Raw genomic sequence first — 20,764 nt, 5'->3', positions numbered from 1 at the left:
GCCTATACTCTGGAGTGGGATCGATTTGGAGGTGGGGGGTCCATCATGGTCTGGGGCAGTGTGTCACAGCATCATCGGACTGAGCTTGTCGTCATTGCAGGCAATCGCAACGCTTTGCATTACAGGGAAGACATCTTCCTCCCTCATGTGGTACACTTCCTGCAGGCTGATCCTGACATGACCCTCCAGCATGACAATGCCACCAGCCATACTGCTCGTTCTGTGCGTGATTTCATGCAAGACAAGATTGTCAGTGTTCTGCCATGGCCAGCAAAGAGCCTGGATCTCAATCCCACTGAGCACATCTGGGACCTGTAGGATCGGAGTGTGAGGGCTAGGGCCAATCCCCTCAGAAATGTCCGGGAACTTGCAGGTGTCTTGGTGGAAGAGTGGGGTAACATCTCACAGCAAGAACTGGCAAATCTGGTGCAGTCCATAAGGAGGAGATGCACTGCAGTACTTAATGCAGCAGGTGGCCACACCAAATACTGACTGTTACTTTTGATTTCGACCTCCCCATTGTTCAGGGACACATTATTCCATTTATTTTAGTCACATGTCTGTGGAACTTGTTCAGTTTATGTCTCAGTTGTTGATCTTGTTATGTTCATACAAATATTTACACATGTTAAGTTTGCTGAAAATAAACGCAGTTGACAGTGAGAGGACTTTTCTTTTTATGCTGAGTTTATAACTAATATATTGTAATTTAATAACGCGGTTTGATGGGACAGAAAGTGGAAAGGGAAGTGGAATTTTAAATGTTGCTTACTGGACCTGATCTAGATTGTGTTACACCGAGATAAGATCAGGCCAGTGGTTTAATCAACTTTAATGCCTCAGTTTAATCACCCCCGACAACCTGCTGCCAAGACTGAAGACAACATGATTCTCTGCGATTGGGGGGAGGGGTTAGAGTTAGAGATGAGGTCATTTAGAAACATGCCAGAATGTCTCCTAGATTTGGAATCTCACTGAATTAAGAGGCTCTCCTTGCGTCACAGTGTTTTTGTAATGATTTGCCATGATGTTTTGATCTAAACCAACTAAACTGCTTCCAGTTAACTGGGAACTGCCAACCAGATTCAGATTCATAGTAATTTGGTAACAATTACTGTGGCAGAATGCAGTAGTGGAGAAAGACTAACAAGATAAGGATACTAGAACTGCTTCAAATGTTCTACAAGTGTTCTGCTGTTACATGGTGATGTACCACAGCTTCAGTTGTTAACATGTTACATGGTTTTTCTCCAGGATCGAAGGTTTATTACAGAGTGTGTTATGGGTACTCTATGATGCTTGCTTTATCAATTACACTGAGCGCTATCCAAGCGTTCAGACATTTTTGGAAAGGAATCACAGTAGCTTAAAAACTTATTTGGGACTGGGGGGCAGTATTGAGTAGCTTGGATAAAAAGGTGCCCATAGTAAAGATTTGGATAGAAAACACTCTGAAGTTTCTAAACCTGTTTGAATGATGTCTGTGAGTATAACATAACTCATATGGCAGGCAAAAACCTGAGAAAAAATCCAACCAGGAAGTGGGAAATATGAGGTTTGTAGTTTTTTAAGTCATTGCCTATCGAATACACAGTGTCTATGGGGTCATATTGCACTTCCTAAGGCTTCCACTAGATGTCAACAGTCTTTAGAACCTTTTTTGAGGCTTCTACTGTGAAGATTTATTTTAAAAACATCCTAAAGATTGATTCTATACTTCGTTTGACATGTTTCTATGGACTGTAACGGAACTTTTTGACTTTTAGTCTGGACCTAGTGATCGCGCCTCATGAATTTGGTTTGTGAACTAAATGTGCGAACAAAAAGGAGGCATTTGGACATCAATTATGGACTTTATCGAACAAAACAAACATTTATTGTGGAACTGGGATTCCTGGCAGTGCATAGTAACATAATAAAAGTAAAATTATAATATGCTATTCTGTCGTCAATGGATGAATGGATGCCAGCAACCAGATAGAAACTGATAATGGTGTATGTGAATGGTGTATGTGAAAACCGCCAATTTTCAAACCAAGTACATGATCAATGGCTTTGGATATCTGGGGATAAAACCAGGCCAGCGTGGGAGCGACTGTCTGAGAATGGGCACAATACAGTGTCTGATACAATGAACAAAATACTATTTTTAAATCTTGTTATAAATATATTTCCATTCATATTGTTTTATGCAATTAATTATTTGCAATTCTTCATGCACTGGTGATTTTGTTTAGGAATACAGCAAATAATTACACTTGTGACCTGGCTGGTTATATTATTATTAGTAGTATTGTCATCATCAGGTTCCATGCTGGGTGGTACATCTGTCAGAGAACAGGTTCCATGCTGGGTGGTACATCTGTCAGAGAACAGGTTCCATGCTGGGTGGTACATCTGTCAGAGAACAGGTTCCATGCTGGGTGGTACATCTGTCAGAGAACAGGTTCCATGCTGGGTGGTACATCTGTCAGAGAACAGGTTCCATGCTGGGTGGTACATCTGCCAGAGTACAGGTTCCATGCTGGGTGGTACATCTGTCAGAGAACAGGTTCCATGCTGGGTGGTACATCTGTCAGAGAACAGGTTCCATGCTGGGTGGTACATCTGTCAGAGAACAGGTTCCATGCTGGGTGGTACATCTGTCAGAGAACAGGTTCCATGCTGGGTGGTACATCTGTCAGAGTACAGGTTCCATGCTGGGTGGTACATCTGTCAGAGAACAGGTTCCATGCTGGGTGGTACATCTGTCAGAGAACAGGTTCCATGCTGGGTGGTACATCTGTCAGAGAACAGGTTCCATGCTGGGTGGGACATCTGTCAGAAAACAGGTTCCATGCTGGGTGGTACATCTGTCAGAGAACAGGTTCCATGCTGGGTGGTACATCTGTCAGAGAACAGGTTCCATGCTGGGTGGTACATCTGTCAGAGAACAGGTTCCATGCTGGGTGGTACATCTGTCAGAGAACAGGTTCCATGCTGGGTGGTACATCTGTCAGAGAACAGGTTCCATGCTGGGTGGTACATCTGTCAGAGAACAGGTTCCATGCTGGGTGGTACATCTGTCAGAGAACAGGTTCCATGCTGGGTGGTACATCTGTCAGAGAACAGGTTCCATGCTGGGTGGGACATCTGTCAGAAAACAGGTTCCATGCTGGGTGGTAAAACTTCCCAGGCCTGCTAGGAACAGGAAGGCTGGCTTCTGCTTCTGCTGATCCTCCTGGTTTTTTATTTGTCTGGAATGTGGGAATGTGATTTACCGATTTACTGATTTCCCAGCTAATGTTGAGCTCCCTCCCTGGGTTTCTGTTAGCTGGGCTGAATGTGTTACTAGTCATTCTCCTCTGATACAGTTGAAGTCAGAAGTTTACATACACTTAGGTTGGAGTCATTAAAACTCGTTTTTCAACCACTCCACAAATGTCTTGTTAACAAACTATAGTTTTGGCAAGTCGGTTAGGACATCTAGTGTGTGCATGACACAAGTCATTTTTCCAATTGTTTACAGACAGATTATTTCACTTATAATTCACTGTATCACAATTCCAGGGGGTCAGAAGTTTACATACACTAAGTTGACTGTGCCTTTAAACAGCTTGGAAAATTCCAGAAAATGTCATGGCTTTATAAGCTTCTTATAGGCTAATTGACATAATTTGAGTCAATCGGAGGTGTACTTGTGGATGTATTTCAAAGCCTGCCTTCAAACTCAGTGCCTCTTTGCTTGAAATCAAGGGAAAATAAAAATAAATCAGCCAAGACCTCAGAAAAAAAATTGTGGACCTCCACAAGTCTGGTTCATCCTTGGGAGCAATTTCCAAAATCCTGAAGGTACCATGTTCATCTGTACAAACAGTAGAATGCAAGTATAAACACCATGGGATCACGCAGCCGTTATAGCACTCAGGAAAGAGGTGTTCTGTCTCCTAGAGATGAACGTACTTTGGGGCGAAAAGTGCAAATCAATCCCAGAACAACAACAAAGGACCTTGTGAAGATGCTGGAGGAAACAGGTACAAAAGTATCTATATCCACAGTAAAATGAGTCCTATATCGACAAAGGCCCCTCAGCAAGGAAGAAGCCACTGCTCCAAAACCACCATAAAAAGCCAGACTACGGTTTGCAACTGCACATGGGCACAAAGATCATACTTTTTGGAGAAATGTCCTCTGGTCTGATGAAACAAAAATAGAACTGTTTGGCCATAATGACCATCGTTATGTTTGGAGGAAAAAGGAGGAGGCTTGCAAGCCTAAGAACACCATACCAACCGTGAAGGACAAGGGTGGCAGCATCATGTTGTGGGGGTGCTTTGCTGCAGGAGGGACTGGTGCACTTCACAAAATAGATTGCAACATGAGGTATGAAAATTATGTGGATATATTGAAACAACATCTCAAGACATCAGTCAGGAAGTTAAAGCTTGGTCGCAAATGTGTCTTCCAAATGGACAATGACCACAAGCATATCTCCAAAGTTGTGGCAAAATGGCTTAAGGACAACAAAGTCAAGGTATTGGAGTGGCCATCACAAAGCCCTGACCTCAATCCTATAGACAATTTGTGGGCAGAACTGAAAAGCCTGTGTGAGAAAGGAGGCCTACAAACCTGACTCAGTTAGACCAGCTCTGTCAGGAGGAATGGGGCCTACAAACCTGACTCAGTTAGACCAGCTCTGTCAGGAGGAATGGGGCCTACAAACCTGACTCAGTTAGACCAGCTCTGTCAGGAGGAATGAGGCCTACAAACCTGACTCAGTTAGACCAGCTCTGTCAGGAGGAATGTGCCAAAATTCACCCAACTTATTTTGGGGAGCTTGTGGAAGGCAACCCGAAACATTTGACCCAAGTCAAACAATTTAAAGGCAATGCTACCAAATACTAATTGAGTATGGAAACTTCTGACCCACTGGGAATGTGATGAAATAAATAAAATATGAAATAAATCATTCTCTCTACTATTATTCTGACATTTCACATTCTTAAAATAAAGTGGGGATCCTAACTGACCTAAGACAGGGAATGTTTACAAGGATTAAATGTCAGGAATTGTGAAAAACTGAGTTTAAATGTATTTGACTAGGGTGGGTGTAAACTTCCGACTTCAACTGTACTTAGGGTTAGGGTTTCTGTTAGCTAGGCTGAAGGTGTCACTAAATGTCCTCTGTTATTCTCCATTTCAGCTGAAGAACAAGTTCATGAAGAAGCTTCCCCGAGATGCCGAGGCATCCAACGTTCTCGTTGGAGAGGTGGACTTCCTGGACGCCCCCTTTGTGGCATTTGTCCGTCTACAGCAGGCTGTGATGCTGGGAGCTCTTACAGAAGTCCCTGTCCCCACCAGGTTAATATATAAATGTAAACTACAGTTGTTACGGTTTGACATCATGTAATCTCTTTGGTCTTTCATCCTCAGATTCCTGTTCATCCTTTTAGGACCCAAAGGAAAAGCCAAGTCCTATCATGAGATAGGAAGAGCTATCGCCACCCTCATGTCAGATGAGGTAAGCAGAACAAGGTTTCAGAGCAAGGTATTTAACCTTTACTTTTTTTTACTAGGCAAGTCAGTAAAGAACAAATTCTACCCCTGCCAAACCCTCTCTTAACCCGGACTACGCTGGGCCAATTGTGCACCGCCCTATGGGAAGGTATCAGCTATGATGTCAGATGAGGTAAGCAGAGCAAGGTTTTTCAGAGCAAGGAATTAGCTATGATGTCAGATGAGGTAAACAGCACCGATCAAGGTGTCAGCTATGATGTCAGATGATGTAAGCAGCACAGATCAAGATGTCAGCTATGATGTCAGAGGAGGTAAGCAGCACAGAGCAAGGTGTCAGCTATGATGTCAGATGAGGTAAGCAGCACAGAGCAAGGTGTCAGCGATGATGTCAGATGAGGTAAGCAGTACAGAGCAAGGTGTCAGCTATGATGTCAGAGGAGGTAAACAGCACAGAGCAAGGTGTCAGCGATGATGTCAGATGAGGTAAGCAGCACAGAGCAAGGTGTCAGCTATGATGTCAGATGAGGTAAGCAGCACAGAGCAAGGTGTTAGCTATGATGTCAGGTGAGGTAAACAGCACAGAGCAAGGTGTCAGCTATGATGTCAGATGAGGTAAGCAGCACAGAGCAAGGTGTCAGCTATGATGTCAGATGAGGTAAGCAGCACAGAGCAAGGTGTCAGCTATGATGTCAGATGAGTTAAGCAGCACAGAGCAAGGTGTCAGCTATGATGTCAGAGGAGGTAAACAGCACAGAGCAAGGTGTCAGCTATGATGTCAGATGAGGTAAGCAGCACAGAGCAAGGTGTCAGCTGAATACATGTCTGAGTCCCTACTAAATACTATGCTGCCTGTATAAATCAGTCAGATGAATGCTATACAGGTATGCTGTCAACTAGTTGAACATTCACATTCAGTCCCTTTCCAAACCAGCTGAGATGTACTTCTGCTGATATTCACAACTGCTTTGTTTTTTCCAGCTTTTTCTGATAACTCACTGAGGCCCCCTACTGGGCACCAACTGTCAGCTCTCACTTCATATTTAATTTAATCTGTAGACAATTTGAACATTAACTTTCTACTTTACAAGAGACAAAACAAACTACATAAATATGAAAATATCAAATCCAAGTGTTGTTGAACTGACAACTTTGTCTCATGCAGGTGTTCCATGACATAGCATACAAGGCGAAGGACAGAGAGGATCTGCTGGCTGGCATCGATGAGTTTCTGGATGAGGTGATTGTTCTGCCCCCGGGGGAATGGGACCCGGCCATCAGGATAGAACCGCCCAAGTCTGTACCTTCTGCTGACAAAAGGTTAGCATCCATCTGCTGACATGATATGCTGTTTTATGCGTTTCTATACTATAGTCCTCTATATTGTGCTTCTCAGGAAGAACGTGTATGCTGGAGGCGACAGCGGCCAGATGAACGGAAACACGCCCCATGATGGGGGAGGAGGGGGAGGGGGACATGCAGTGGGAGACGAGCTCAAGAAGACAGGCAGGTGAGTCAACTAATAAAACACAATAAAACACTGTACTGATGAAGGCCATTGATGGAGGCTGAAACATCAAGCTTTTAATAGTTGCTTGAATAAAATAATGTTTTTTTAAAGGTGTGCGATCATTGCGCTTATCGTTTTAAAAAAATTAACTGTTGCACCTCGACTCCCATTTCTCGTCTTCCATTCCTCTGGAGTCAACCAATAAAATGTATGAGTCTCAGGATAGGTTAGTGAGTCAGGACAGGGCAGGAAAGGACAACCAGAATGTTTTTCTTCATAATTTTCAGGTTTTGTGGAGGCCTCCTACTTGACATCAAAAGGAAAGCTCCATTCTTCGCCAGTGATTTCTACGATGCGTTCCACATCCAGGCACTGTCGGCCATCCTGTTCATCTACCTAGGAACCGTAACTAACGCCATCACCTTCGGAGGGTTGCTAGGAGACGCCACCGACAACATGCAGGTCAGGCTATCTCTTCTTTCTGCCAAGCATGTTGAGACCTTTGTTATGAATTAAAGGTGCACTCTCCCAGTTAAACTAAACTATCAGGATGTAGATACTGATAGTTTATCAACGCTGATCTACACACTGATTGTAGAACACCCCTAATCTACATCCTGATAGTTTAACAGTTCTGATCTACATCCTGATCTACATGCCTTAAATGACATACCCAAATATATCTGCCTGTAGCTCAGGACCTGAAGCAAGAATATGCATATTTTTGATAGCATTTGAAAGGAAACACTTTGAAGTTTGTGGAAATGTGAAATTAATGTCGGAGAATATATCACATGAGATCAATTTTATTTGGAATGGCAAGCCAAACAAAATGAAAAGGGCCTATTTATATAATGAATAGGGATTTGGAGGACAGAAATTATAAAATATTAAAGCATTAGACCTCTCACTAAAGGATTCAGTCATACAAAAGTTATACTTAACTGGATTCTCTAGTAAATTAGTAAGAATGTATCACCCCATGTTCAAGAATGGCCATTTTCCTTTTTTCAAATTCTTTGAAACGCAAGAGAAAGGCCATACATTAAGACAGGATCCGAGTTGTGATTAAGAGTTGGTCCACAAGATGGCAGCAGTGTGTGTGCAAATTTTCAGACTGATCCAGTGAAGAATAATCCCCCACTACACAATATTTTGCATCAAGTCTGCCAGGAGTTTGCCAGGAGTTTGCCCAAATGTGCCGAATTGGTCAAGTTATACATTAAGTACATTTGTTTACATTTATTTAACCAGGTAGGCCAGTTGAGAAAAAGTTCTAATTTACAACTGTGACCTGGCCAAGATAAAGAAAAGCAGTGCTACACAAACAACGCAGATTTACACATGGAATACACAAACGTACAGTCAATAACACAAGATACTGGTCAATTAGAAAGGCCTGCTCACAGAAGTGTTTTAGGGAGCGTCTGACAGTGATGAGGGGTGGTCGTTTGACTGCAGACCCATTGCGGACGCAGGCAATGAGGCAGTGATCGCTGAGATCCTGGTTGAAGACAGCAGAGGTGTATTTAGAGGGCAGGTTGGTCAGGATGATATCTACGAGGGTGGCTGTGTTTACAGATTTGGGGTTGCACCTGTTAGGTTCATTGATACTTTGTGTGAGATTGAGAGCATATAGCTTAGATTGTAGGATGGCCGGGGTGTTAAGCATGTCCCAGTTTAGGGCACCTAACAGTACGAGCTCTGAAGATAGATGGGGGGCAATCAATTCCCATATGATATCCAGGGCACAGCTGGGGGAAGAGAGTGGTCTATAACAATCAGCAACGGTGAGAGACTTGTTTCTGGAAAGGTAGATTTTTAGAAGTAGAAGCTCAGATTGTTTGGACACAGAACTGGATTGTATGACAGAGCTCTGCAGGCTGTCTCTGCAGTTGATTGCAACTCTGCCCCCTTTGGCAGTTCTATCTTGTTGGAAAATGTTATAGTTAGGGATGGAAATTTCAGGATTTCTGGTGGCCTTCATAAGCCAGGATTCAGACATGGTTAGGACATCTGGGTTGACACAGTGTGCTAAATTAGTGAGTAAAAGTCTTTCTGCACAGATCTTTATTTTTATAATATATTACAATGGATCTTTCTTGAATAAGTTCCTCCATTTCTTTTTGTTTTTCCTCTAACTTATTCTGTGACTCTATGGTACAGTTTTTATTGCTGTCTAACTTTACTGTTAGTCCTTCCAATTCCTTTGTTAATATGGATTCTTTTGACCTACATTGCTTTTGTTTTATAGATGAGTACTGAATTGCATGGTCTCTAAAGGCGCATTTAAAAGTGTCCCGTACAATAAGGGGATCTGATGTACCTATGTTATGTTATGAAAAATTCTGTTATAAATGATTCTGTCCTTGTTAAATCCAGTAGGCTTTGATTAAATGTCCAATATCCTCGCCCACTTGGAAATTCTGTAAGAGTAATATATATGCCAATTATGTGATGGTCCGACCGTATTCTTTCCCCTATCAACACTTTAACTTTTGGTGCCAGAGAGAATGACATAAGAATGTAATCAAGACAACTAGCTTGATTAAGCCTCCGCCATGTATATCTCACTAAGTCAGGGTATTTAAGTCTCCATATATCCACTAATTCCAATATATCCATGACAATCATGATTTCCTTAAGTGCCTGAGTGTGATAGTTTGAAGTGTGATTTCCTTTCCGGTCCATAGAGGTACTTAAGACCGTATTAAAATCTCCCACCATAATAATAGAGTCTAGTGTTGCTTGTAGAGTTGATAAATTTGTGTGTATATTTTCAACGATCAGGGGTGTTAAACTATCAGGATGTAGATCAGGGGTGTTCATTGTTTTACTTTTTTTTTTAACCTTTATTTAACTCGGCAAGTCAGTTAAGAATAAATTATTATTTACAATGACGACCTAGGGACAGTTGGGTTAACTGCCTTGTTCAGGGGCAGAACAAAATATTTTTACCATGTCAGCTCAGGGATTCGATCTAGCAAACTTCCAGTTACTGGCCCAACCACTAGGCTACCTGCTGGTTACTGGCCCAACACTCGAACCACTAGGCTACCTGCCACCCCTAAACTATTAAGATGTATACAAGGGGTGTCAAACTATCAATCATACTATGAAGATCAGTTAAACTATTAGGATGTAGATTAGGGGTATCATCAGGGATGTTAAACTATTAGGATGTAGATCAGGGGTATCATCAGGGATGGTAAACTATTATGATGTAGATCAGGGGGATCATCAGGGTTGTTAAACAATTAGGATGTAGATCAGGGGTATCATCAGGGGTGTTAAACTGTCAGGATGTAGATCAGGGGTATCATCAGGGATGTTAAACTATTATGATGTAGATCAGGGGTGTTAAACTATTAGGATGTAGATCAGGGGTGTTAAACTGTCAGGATGTAGATCAGGGGCGTTAAACAATCAGGATGTAGATCAGGGGAGTTAAACTATTAGGATGTAGATCAGGGGTGTTAAACTGTCAGGATGTAGATCAGGGGTATCATCAGGGGTGTTAAACTGTCAGGATGTAGATCAGGGGTATCATCAGGGGTGTTAAACTATCATGATGTAGATCAGGGGTATCATCAGGGGTGTTAAACTATCATGATGTAGATCAGAGGTGTTAAACTATTAGGATGTAGATCAGGGGAGTTAAACTATTAGGATGTAGATCAGGGGTGTTAAACTGTCAGGATGTAGATCAGGGGTATCATCAGGGGTGTTAAACTATCATGATGTAGATCAGGGGTATCATCAGGGGTGTTAAACTATCATGATTTAGATCAGGGGTATCATCAGGGGTGTTAAACTGTCAGGATGTAGATCAGGGGTGTTAAACAATCAGGATGTAGATCAGGGGTGTTAAACTATTAGGATGTAGATCAGGGGTGTTAAACAATCAGGTTGTAGATCAGAGGTGTTAAACTATTAGGATGTAGATCAGGGGTGTTAAACAATCAGGATGTAGATCAGGGGTGTTAAACTATTAGGATGTAGATCAGGGGTGTTAAACTATTAGGATGTAGATCAGGGGTGTTAAACTATTATGATGTAGATCAGGGGTGTTAAACTGTCAGGATGTAGATCAGGGGTGTTAAACAATCAGGATGTAGATCAGGGGTGTTAAACTATTAGGATGTAGATCAGGGGTGTTAAACAATCAGGTTGTAGATCAGAGGTGTTAAACTATTAGGATGTAGATCAGGGGTGTTAAACAATCAGGATGTAGATCAGGGGTGTTAAACTATTAGGATGTAGATCAGGGGTGTTAAACTATTAGGATGTAGATCAGGGGTGTTAAACTATTAGGATGTAGATCAGGGGTGTTAAACAATCAGGATGTAGATCAGGGGTGTTAAACTATTAGGATGTAGATCAGGGGTGTTAAACAATCAGGTTGTAGATCAGAGGTGTTAAACTATTAGGATGTAGATCAGGGGTGTTAAACTATTATGATGTAGATCAGGGGTATCATCAGGGATGTTAAACTATTATGATGTAGATCAGGGGTGTTAAACTATTATGATGTAGATACTTCCGGCGCCGACAGAGATGGCCGCCTCGCTTCGCGTTCCTAAGAAACTATGCAGTTTTTTGTTTTTTTATGTGTTATTTCTTACATTAGTACCTCAGGTCATCTTAGGTTTCATTACATACAGCCGAGAAGAACTACTGTATATAAGAACAGCGTCAACTCACCATCAGTACGACCAAGAATATGTTTTTCGCGACGCGGATCCTGTGTTCTGCCTTACAAACAGGACAAAGGAATGGATCTCATGCAGCGACCCCAAAAAACGACTCCGAAAAAGAGGGAAACGTAGCGGTCTTCTGGTTAGACTACGGAGACGGGCACATCGTGCCCCACTTCCTAGCATTCTTCTTGCCAATGTCCAGTCTCTTGACAACAAGGTTGATGAAATCCGAGCAAGGGTAGCATTCCAGAGGGACATCAGAGACTGTAACGTTCTGTGCTTCTCGGAAACATGGCTCACTGGAGAGACGCTATCCGATGCGGTGCAGCCAACGGGTTTCTCCACGCATCGCGCCGACAAAAACAAACACCTTTCTGGTAAGAAGAGGGGTGGGGGTGTATGCCTTATGGCTAACGAGGCATGGTGCGATGAAAGAAACATACAGGAACTCAAATCCTTCTGTTCACCTGATTTAGAATTCCTCACAATCAAATATAGACCGCATTACCTACCAAGAGAATTCTCTTTGATTATAATCACAGCCGTATATATCCCCCCCCAAGCAGACACATCGATGGCTCTGAACGAACTTTATTTAACTCTTTGCAAACTGGAAACCATTTATCCGGAGGCTGCATTCATCGTTGTTGGGGATTTTAACAAGGCTAATCTGAAAACAAGACTCCCTAAATTTTATCAGCATATCGATTGCGCAACCAGGGGCGGAAAAACCTTGGATCACTGTTAATCTAACTTCCGCGATGCATATAAGGCCCTGCCCCGCCCCCCTTTCGGAAAAGCTGACCACAACTCCATTTTGCTGATACCTGCCTACAGACAAAAGCTAAAAAAGAAGCTCCCACGCTGAGGTCTGTCCAACGCTGGTCCGACCAAGCTGACTCCACACTCCAAGACTGCTTCCATCACGTGGACTGGGACATGTTTCGTATTGCGTCAAATAACAACATTGACGAATACGCTGATTCGGTGTGCGAGTTCATTAGAACGTGCGTTGAAGATGTCGTTCCCATAGCAACGATTAAAACATTCCCTAACCAGAAACCTTGGATTGATGGCAGCATTCGTGTGAAACTGAAAGCACGAACCACTGCTTTCAATCAGGGCAAGGTGTCTGGTAACATGACTGAATACAATCGATGCAGCTATTCCCTCCGTAAGGCTATCAAACAAGCTAAGCGTCAGTACAGAGACAAAGTAGAATCCCAATTCAACTTCTCAGACACAAGAGGCATGTGGCAGGGTCTACAGTCAATCACGGACTACAGGAAGAAATCCAGCCCAGTCACGGACCAGGATGTCTTGCTCCCAGGCAGACTAAATAACTTTTTTGCCCGCTTTGAGGACAATACAGTGCCACTGACACTGCCTGCAACGGAAAAATGCGGTCTCTCCTTCACTGCAGCCGAGGTGAGTAAAACATTTAAACGTGTTAACCCTCGCAAGGCTGCAGGCCCAGACGGCATCCCCAGCCGCGCCCTCAGAGCATGCGCAGACCAGCTGGCTGGTGTGTTTACGGACATATTCAATCAATCCCTATACCAGTCTGCTGTTCCCACATGCTTCAAGAGGGCCACCATCGTTCCTGTTCCCAAGAAAGCTAAGGTAACTGAGCTAAACGACTACCACCCCGTAGCACTCACTTCCGTCATCATCATTTTTTTACATTTAAGTCATTTAGCAGACGCTCTTATCCAGAGCGACTTACAAATTGGTGAATTCACCTTCTGACATCCAGTGGAACAGCCACTTTACAATGGTGCATCTAAATCATTTAAGGGGGGGAGAAGGATTACTTTATCCTATCCTAGGTATTCCTTGAAGAGGTGGGGTTTCAGGTGTCTCCGGAAGGTGGTGATTGACTCCGCTGTCCTGGCGTCGTGAGGGAGTTTGTTCCACCATTGGGGGGCCAGAGCAGCGAACAGTTTTGATTGGGCTGAGTGGGAACTGTACTTCCTCAGTGGTAGGGAGGCGAGCAGGCCAGAGGTGGATGAACGCAGTGCCCTTGTTTGGGTGTAGGGCCTGATCAGAGCCTGGAGGTACTGCGGTGCCGTTCCCCTCACAGCTCCGTAGGCAAGCACCATGGTCTTGTAGCGGATGCGAGCTTCAACTGGAAGCCAGTGGAGAGAGCGGAGGAGCGGGGTGACGTGAGAGAACTTGGGAAGGTTGAACACCAGACGGGCTGCGGCGTTCTGGATGAGTTGTAGGGGTTTAATGGCACAGGCAGGGAGCCCAGCCAACAGCGAGTTGCAGTAATCCAGACGGGAGATGACAAGTGCCTGGATTAGGACCTGCGCCGCTTCCTGTGTGAGGCAGGGTCGTACTCTGCGGATGTTGTAGAGCATGAACCTACAGGAACGGCTTTGAGAGACTAGTCAAGGACCATGTCACCTCCACCCTACCTGACTCCCTAGACCCACTCCAATTTGCTTACTGCTCAAATAGGTCCACAGACGATGCAATCTCAACCACACTGCACACTGCCCTAACCCATCTGGACAAGAGGAATACCTATGTGAGAATGCTGTTCATCGACTACAGCTCGGCATTCAACACCATAGTACCCTCCAAGCTCGTCATCAAGCTCGAGACCCTGGGTCTCGACCCCGCCCTGTGCAACTGGGTACTGGACTTCCTGACGGGCCGCCCCCAGGTGGTGAGGGTAGGTAACAACATCTCCTCCCCGCTGATCCTCAACACTGGGGCCCCACAAGGGTGCGTTCTGAGCCCTCTCCTGTACTCCCTGTTCACCCACGACTGCGTGGCCACGCACGCCTCCAACTCAATCATCAAGTTTGCGGACGACACAACAGTGGTAGGCTTGATTACCAACAACGACGAGACGGCCTACAGGGAGGAGGTGAGGGCCCTCGGAGTGTGGTGTCAGGAAAATAACCTCACACTCAACGTCAACAAAACTAAGGAGATGATTGTGGACTTCAGGAAACAGCAGAGGGAACACCCCCTATCCACATCGATGGAACAGTAGTGGAGAGAGTAGCAAGTTTTAAGTTCCTCGGCATACACATCACAGACAAACTGAATTGGTCCACCCACACAGACAGCATCGTGAAGAAGGCGCAGCAGCGCCTCTTCAACCTCAGGAGGCTGAAGATATTCGGCTTGTCACCAAAAGCACTCAGAAACTTCTACAGAGGCACAATCGAGAGCATCCTGGCGGGCTGTATCACCGCCTGGTACGGCAACTGCTCCGCCCTCAACCATAAGGCTCTCCAGAGGGTAGTGAGGTCTGCACAACGCATCATCGGGGGCAAACTACCTGCCCTCCAGGACACCTACACCACCCGATGTTACAGGAAGGCCATAAAGATCATCAAGGACATCTACCACCCGAGCCACTGCCTGTTCACCCCGCTATCATCCAGAAGGCGAGGTCAGTACAGGTGCATCAAAGCTGGGACCGAGAGACTGAAAAACAGCTTCTATCTCAAGGCCATCAGACTGTTAAACAGCCACCTACACACTGACACTGACTCAACTCCAGCCACTTTAATAATGGGAATTGATGGGAAATGTTGTAAATATATCACTAGCCACTTTAAACAATGCTACCTTATATAATGTTACTTACCCTACATTATTCATCTCATATGCATATCTATATACTGTACTCTATATCATCGACTGCATCCTTATGTAATACATGTATCACTAGCCACTTTAACTATGCCACTTTGTTTACATACTCATCTCACATGTATATACTGTACTCGATACCATCTACTGTATCTTGCCTATGCTGCTCTGTACCATCACTCACTCATATATCCTTATGTACATATTCTTTATCCCCTTACACTGTGTATAAGACAGTAGATTAGGAATTGTTAGTTAGATTACTTGTTGGTTATTACTGCATTGTCGGAACTAGAAGCACAAGCATTTCGCTACACTCGCATTAACATCTGCTAACCATGTGAATGTGACAAATAAAATTAGATTTGATTTAGATCAGGGGTGTTAAACTATTAGGATGTAGATCAGGGGTATCATCAGGGGTGTTAAACTATTAGGATGTAGATCAGGGGTATCATCAGGGGTGTTAAACAATCAGGATGTAGATCAGGGGTGTTAAACGATTATGATGTAGATCAGGGGTATCATCAGGGGTGTTAAACTATCATGATGTAGATCAGGGGTTTTAAACTATTATGATGTAGATCAGGGGTGTTAAACTATTATGATGTAGATCAGGGGTGTTAAACTATTATGATGTAGATCAGGGGTGTTAAACTATTAGGATGTAGATCAGGGGTTTTAAACTATTATGATGTAGATCAGGGGTATCATCAGGGGTGTTAGACAATCAGGATGTAGATCAGGGGTTTTAAACTATTATGATGTAGATCAGGGGTATCATCAGGGGTGTTAAACTATCATGATGTAGATTTTTTTTTTTTTCACCTTTATTTAACCAGGTAGGCTAGTTGAGAACAAGTTCTCATTTGCAACTGCGACCTGGCCAAGATAAAGCTTAGCAGTGTGAACAGACAACACAGAGTTACACATGGAGTAAACAATTAACAAGTCAATAACACAGTACAAAAAAAGGCGAGTCTATATATATTGTGTGCAAAAGGCATGAGGAGGTAGGCGAATAATTACAATTTTGCAGATTAACACTGGAGTGATAAATGATCAGATGGTCATGTACAGGTAGAGATACTGGTGTGCAAAAGAGCAGAAAAGTAAATAAATAAAAACGGTGTGGGGATGAGGTAGGTGAAAATGGGTGGGCTATTTACCAATAGACTATGTACAGCTGCAGCGATCGGTTAGCTGCTCAGATAGCACATGTTTGAAGTTGGTGAGGGAGATAAAAGTCTCCAACTTCAGGGATTTTTGCAATTCGTTCCAGTCACAGGCAGCAGACTACTGGAACGAAAGGCGGCCAAATGAGGTGTTGGCTTTATTAGGGATGATCAGTGAGATACACCTGCTGGAGCGCATGCTACGGATGGGTGTTGCCATCGTGACCAGTGAACTGAGATATGGCGGAGCTTTACCTAGCATGGACTTGTAGATGACCTGGAGCCAGTGGGTCTGGCGACGAATATGTAGCGAGGGCCAGCCGACTAGAGCATACAAGTCGCAGTGGTGGGTGGTATAAGGTGCTTTAGTGACAAAACGGATGGCACTGTGATAAACTGCATCCAGTTTGCTGAGTAGAGTGTTGGAGGCAATTTTGTAGATGACATCGCCGAAGTCGAGGATCGGTAGGATAGTCAGTTTTACTAGGGTAAGTTTGGCGGCGTGAGTGAAGGAGGCTTTGTTGCGGAATAGAAAGCCGACTCTTGATTTGATTTTCGATTGGAGATGTTTGATATGAGTCTGGAAGGAGAGTTTACAGTCTAGCCAGACACCTAGGTACTTATAGGTGTCCACATATTCAAGGTCGGAACCATCCAGGGTGGTGATGCTCGTCGGGCATGCGGGTGCAGGCAGCGATCGGTTGAAAAGCATGCATTTGGTTTTACTAGCATTTAAGAGCAGTTGGAGGCCACAGAAGGAGTGTTGTATGGCATTGAAGCTCGTTTGGAGGTTAGATAGCACAGTGTCCAAGGACGGGCCGGAAGTATATAGAATGGTGTCGTCTGCGTAGAGGTGGATCAGGGAATCGCCCGCAGCAAGAGCAACATCATTGATATATACAGAGAAAAGAGTCGGCCCGAGAATTGAACCCTGTGGCACCCCCATAGAGACTGCCAGAGGACCGGACAGCATGCCCTCCAATTTGACACACTGAACTCTGTCTGCAAAGTAATTGGTGTACCAGGCAAGGCAGTCATCCGAAAAACCGAGGCTACTGAGTCTGCCGATAAGAATATGGTGATTGACAGAGTCGAAAGCCTTGGCAAGGTCGATGAAGACGGCTGCACAGTACTGTCTTTTATCGATGGCGGTTATGAAACTATTAGGATGTAGATCAAGGGTGTTAAACAATAAGGATGTAGATCAGGGGTTTCATCAGGGGTGTTAAACTGTCAGGATGTAGATCAGGGGTATCATCAGGGGTGTTAAACTATCAGGATGTAGATCAGGGGTTTCATCAGGGGTGCTAAACTACCATGATGTAGATCAGGGGTATCATCAGGGATGTTAAACTATTAGGATGTAGATCAGGGGTTTCATCAGGGGTGCTAAACTATCATGATGTAGATCAGGGGTATCATCAGGGGTGTTAAACTATTAGGATGTAGATCAGGGGTGTTAAACAATTAGGATGTAGATCAGGGGTATCATCAGGGGTGTTCAACTGTCAGGATGTAGATCAGGGGTATCATTAGGGATGTTAAACTATTAGGATGTAGATCAAGGGTATCATCAGGGGTGTTAAACTATTAGGATGTAGATCAGGGGTGTTAAACAATTAGGATGTAGATCAGGGGTATCATCAGGGGTGTTCAACTGTCAGGATGTAGATCAGGGGTATCATCAGGGGTGTTAAACTATTAGGATGTAGATCAGGGGTTTCATCAGGGGTGCTAAACTACCATGATGTAGATCAGGGGTATCATCAGGGATGTTAAACTATTAGGATGTAGATCAGGGGTTTCATCAGGGGTGCTAAACTATCATGATGTAGATCAGGGGTATCATCAGGGGTGTTAAACTATTAGGATGTAGATCAGGGGTGTTAAACAATTAGGATGTAGATCAGGGGTATCATCAGGGGTGTTCAACTGTCAGGATGTAGATCAGGGGTATCATTAGGGATGTTAAACTATTAGGATGTAGATCAAGGGTATCATCAGGGGTGTTAAACTATTATGATGTAGATCAGGGGTTTTAAACTATTAGGATGTAGATCAGGGGTTTTAAACTATTAGGATGTAGATCAGGGGTGTTAAACTATTAGGATGTAGATCAGGGGTATAATCGGAGGTGTTAAACTATTATGATGTAGATCAGAGGTGTTAAACTGTCAGGATGTAGATCAGGGGTGTTAAACTATTAGGATGTAGATCAGGGGTTTCATCAGGGGTGCTAAACTACCATGATGTAGATCAGGGGTATCATCAGGGATGTTAAACTATTAGGATGTAGATCAGGGGTTTCATCAGGGGTTTTAAACTATTATGATGTAGATCAGGGGTATCATCAGGGGTGTTAAACTATTAGGATGTAGATCAGGGGTATCATCAGGGGTTTTAAACTATTAGGATGTAGATCAGGGGTTTTAAACTATTAGGATGTAGATCAGGGGTGTTAAACTATTAGGATGTAGATCAGGGGTGTTAAACTACCATGATGTAGATCAGGGGTATCATCAGGGATGTTAAACTATTAGGATGTAGATCAGGGGTTTCATCAGGGGTTTTAAACTATTATGATGTAGATCAGGGGTGTTAAACTATTAGGATGTAGATCAGGGGTTTTAAACTATTAGGATGTAGATCAGGGGTGTTAAACTATTATGATGTAGATCAGGGGTGTTAAACTATTAGGATGTAGATCAGGGGTGTTAAACTATTAGGATGTAGATCAGGGATGTTAAACTATTAGGATGTAGATCAGGGGTGTTAAACTATTAGGATGTAGATCAGGGGTTTTAAACTATTCTGATGTAGATCAGGGGTTTTAAACTATTCTGATGTAGATCAGGGGTGTTAAACTATTAGGATGTAGATCAGGGGTGTTAAACTATTAGGATGTAGATCAGGGGTGTTAAACTATTAGGATGTAGATCAGGGGTATCATCAGGGGAGTTAAACTATCATGATGTTGATCAGGGGTATAATCAGGGGTGTTAAACTATTAGGATGTAGATCAGGGGTGTTAAACTATTATGATGTAGATCTGGGGTGTTAAACAATCAGGTTGTAGATCAGGGGTTTTAAACTATTAGGATGTAGATCAGGGGTGTTAAACTATCATGATGTTGATCAGGGGTATCATCAGGGGTGTTAAACTATTATGATGTAGATCTGGGTTGTTAAACAATCAGGTTGTAGATAAGGGGTGTTAAACTATCATGATGTTGATCAGGGGTATCATCAGGGGTGTTAAACTATTATGATGTAGATCAGGGGTGTTAAACTATTAGGATGTTGATCAGGGGTATCATCAGGGGTGTTAAACTATTATGATGTAGATCTGGGGTGTTAAACAATCAGGTTGTAGATAAGGGGTGTTAAACTATCATGATGTTGATCAGGGGTATCATCAGGGGTGTTAAACTATTATGATGTAGAACAGGGGTGTTAAACTATTATGATGTAGATCAGGGGTGTTAAACAATCAGGATGTAAATCAGGGGTGTTAAACTATTATGATGTAGAACAGGGGTGTTAAACTATCATGATGTAGATCAGGGGTGTTAAACTATTAGGATGTAGATCAGGGGTGTTAAACTATTAGGATGTAGATCAGGGGTGTTAAACTATTAGGATGTAGATCAGGGATGTTAAACTATTAGGATGTAGATCAGGGGTATCATCAGGGGTGTTAAACTATTAGGATGTAGATCAGGGGTGTTAAACAATCAGGATGTAGATCAGGGGTGTTAAACTATTAGGATGTAGATCAGGGGTGTTAAACTATTAGGATGTAGATCAGGGGTGTTCAACTATTAGGATGTAGATCAGGGGTGTTAAACTATTAGGATGTAGATCAGGGATGTTAAACTATTAGGATGTAGATCAGGGGTATCATCAGGGGTGTTAAACTATTAGGATGTAGATCAGGGGTGTTAAACAATCAGGATGTAGATCAGGGGTGTTAAACTATTAGGATGTAGATCAGGGGTATCATCAGGGGTGTTAAACTATTAGGATGTAGATCAGGGGTGTTAAACTATTAGGATGTAGATCAGGGGTTTCATCAGGGGTGTTAAACTATCATGATGTTGATCAGGGGTATAATCAGGGATGTTAAACTATTAGGATGTAGATCAGGAGTATCATCAGGGATGTTAAACTATTAGGATGTAGATCAGGGGTTTCATCAGGGGTGTTAAACTATCATGATGTTGATCAGGGGTATAATCAGGGATGTTAAACTATTAGGATGTAGATCAGGA

At 43.3% G+C, this 20,764-nt stretch overlaps 1 protein-coding gene across 5 annotated transcripts in view; it reads left to right on the top strand.

Annotated features, from left to right (window-relative positions):
* slc4a4a (solute carrier family 4 member 4a) overlaps window positions 1-20,764 on the top strand; it is a 423,147-nt gene that overhangs the window by 305,467 nt on the left and 96,916 nt on the right. For all 5 annotated transcript variants that reach the window (XM_064927355.1, XM_064927285.1, XM_064927513.1 and 2 more), the window contains 5 exons: window positions 5,183-5,340; window positions 5,413-5,500; window positions 6,659-6,813; window positions 6,890-7,003; window positions 7,291-7,465. In XM_064927355.1, coding sequence (XP_064783427.1) covers window positions 5,183-5,340; window positions 5,413-5,500; window positions 6,659-6,813; window positions 6,890-7,003; window positions 7,291-7,465 — 690 coding nt within the window. The remainder of the gene's footprint in view (window positions 1-5,182; window positions 5,341-5,412; window positions 5,501-6,658; window positions 6,814-6,889; window positions 7,004-7,290; window positions 7,466-20,764) is intronic.

The sequence above is a fragment of the Oncorhynchus masou genome, chromosome 1, assembly GCF_036934945.1.
Source record: "Oncorhynchus masou masou isolate Uvic2021 chromosome 1, UVic_Omas_1.1, whole genome shotgun sequence".
Taxonomy (NCBI): Eukaryota; Metazoa; Chordata; class Actinopteri; order Salmoniformes; family Salmonidae; genus Oncorhynchus; species Oncorhynchus masou.
Note: the sequence above shows the minus strand (reverse complement) of the source record. Positions and strands in the feature narration are given on the sequence as shown.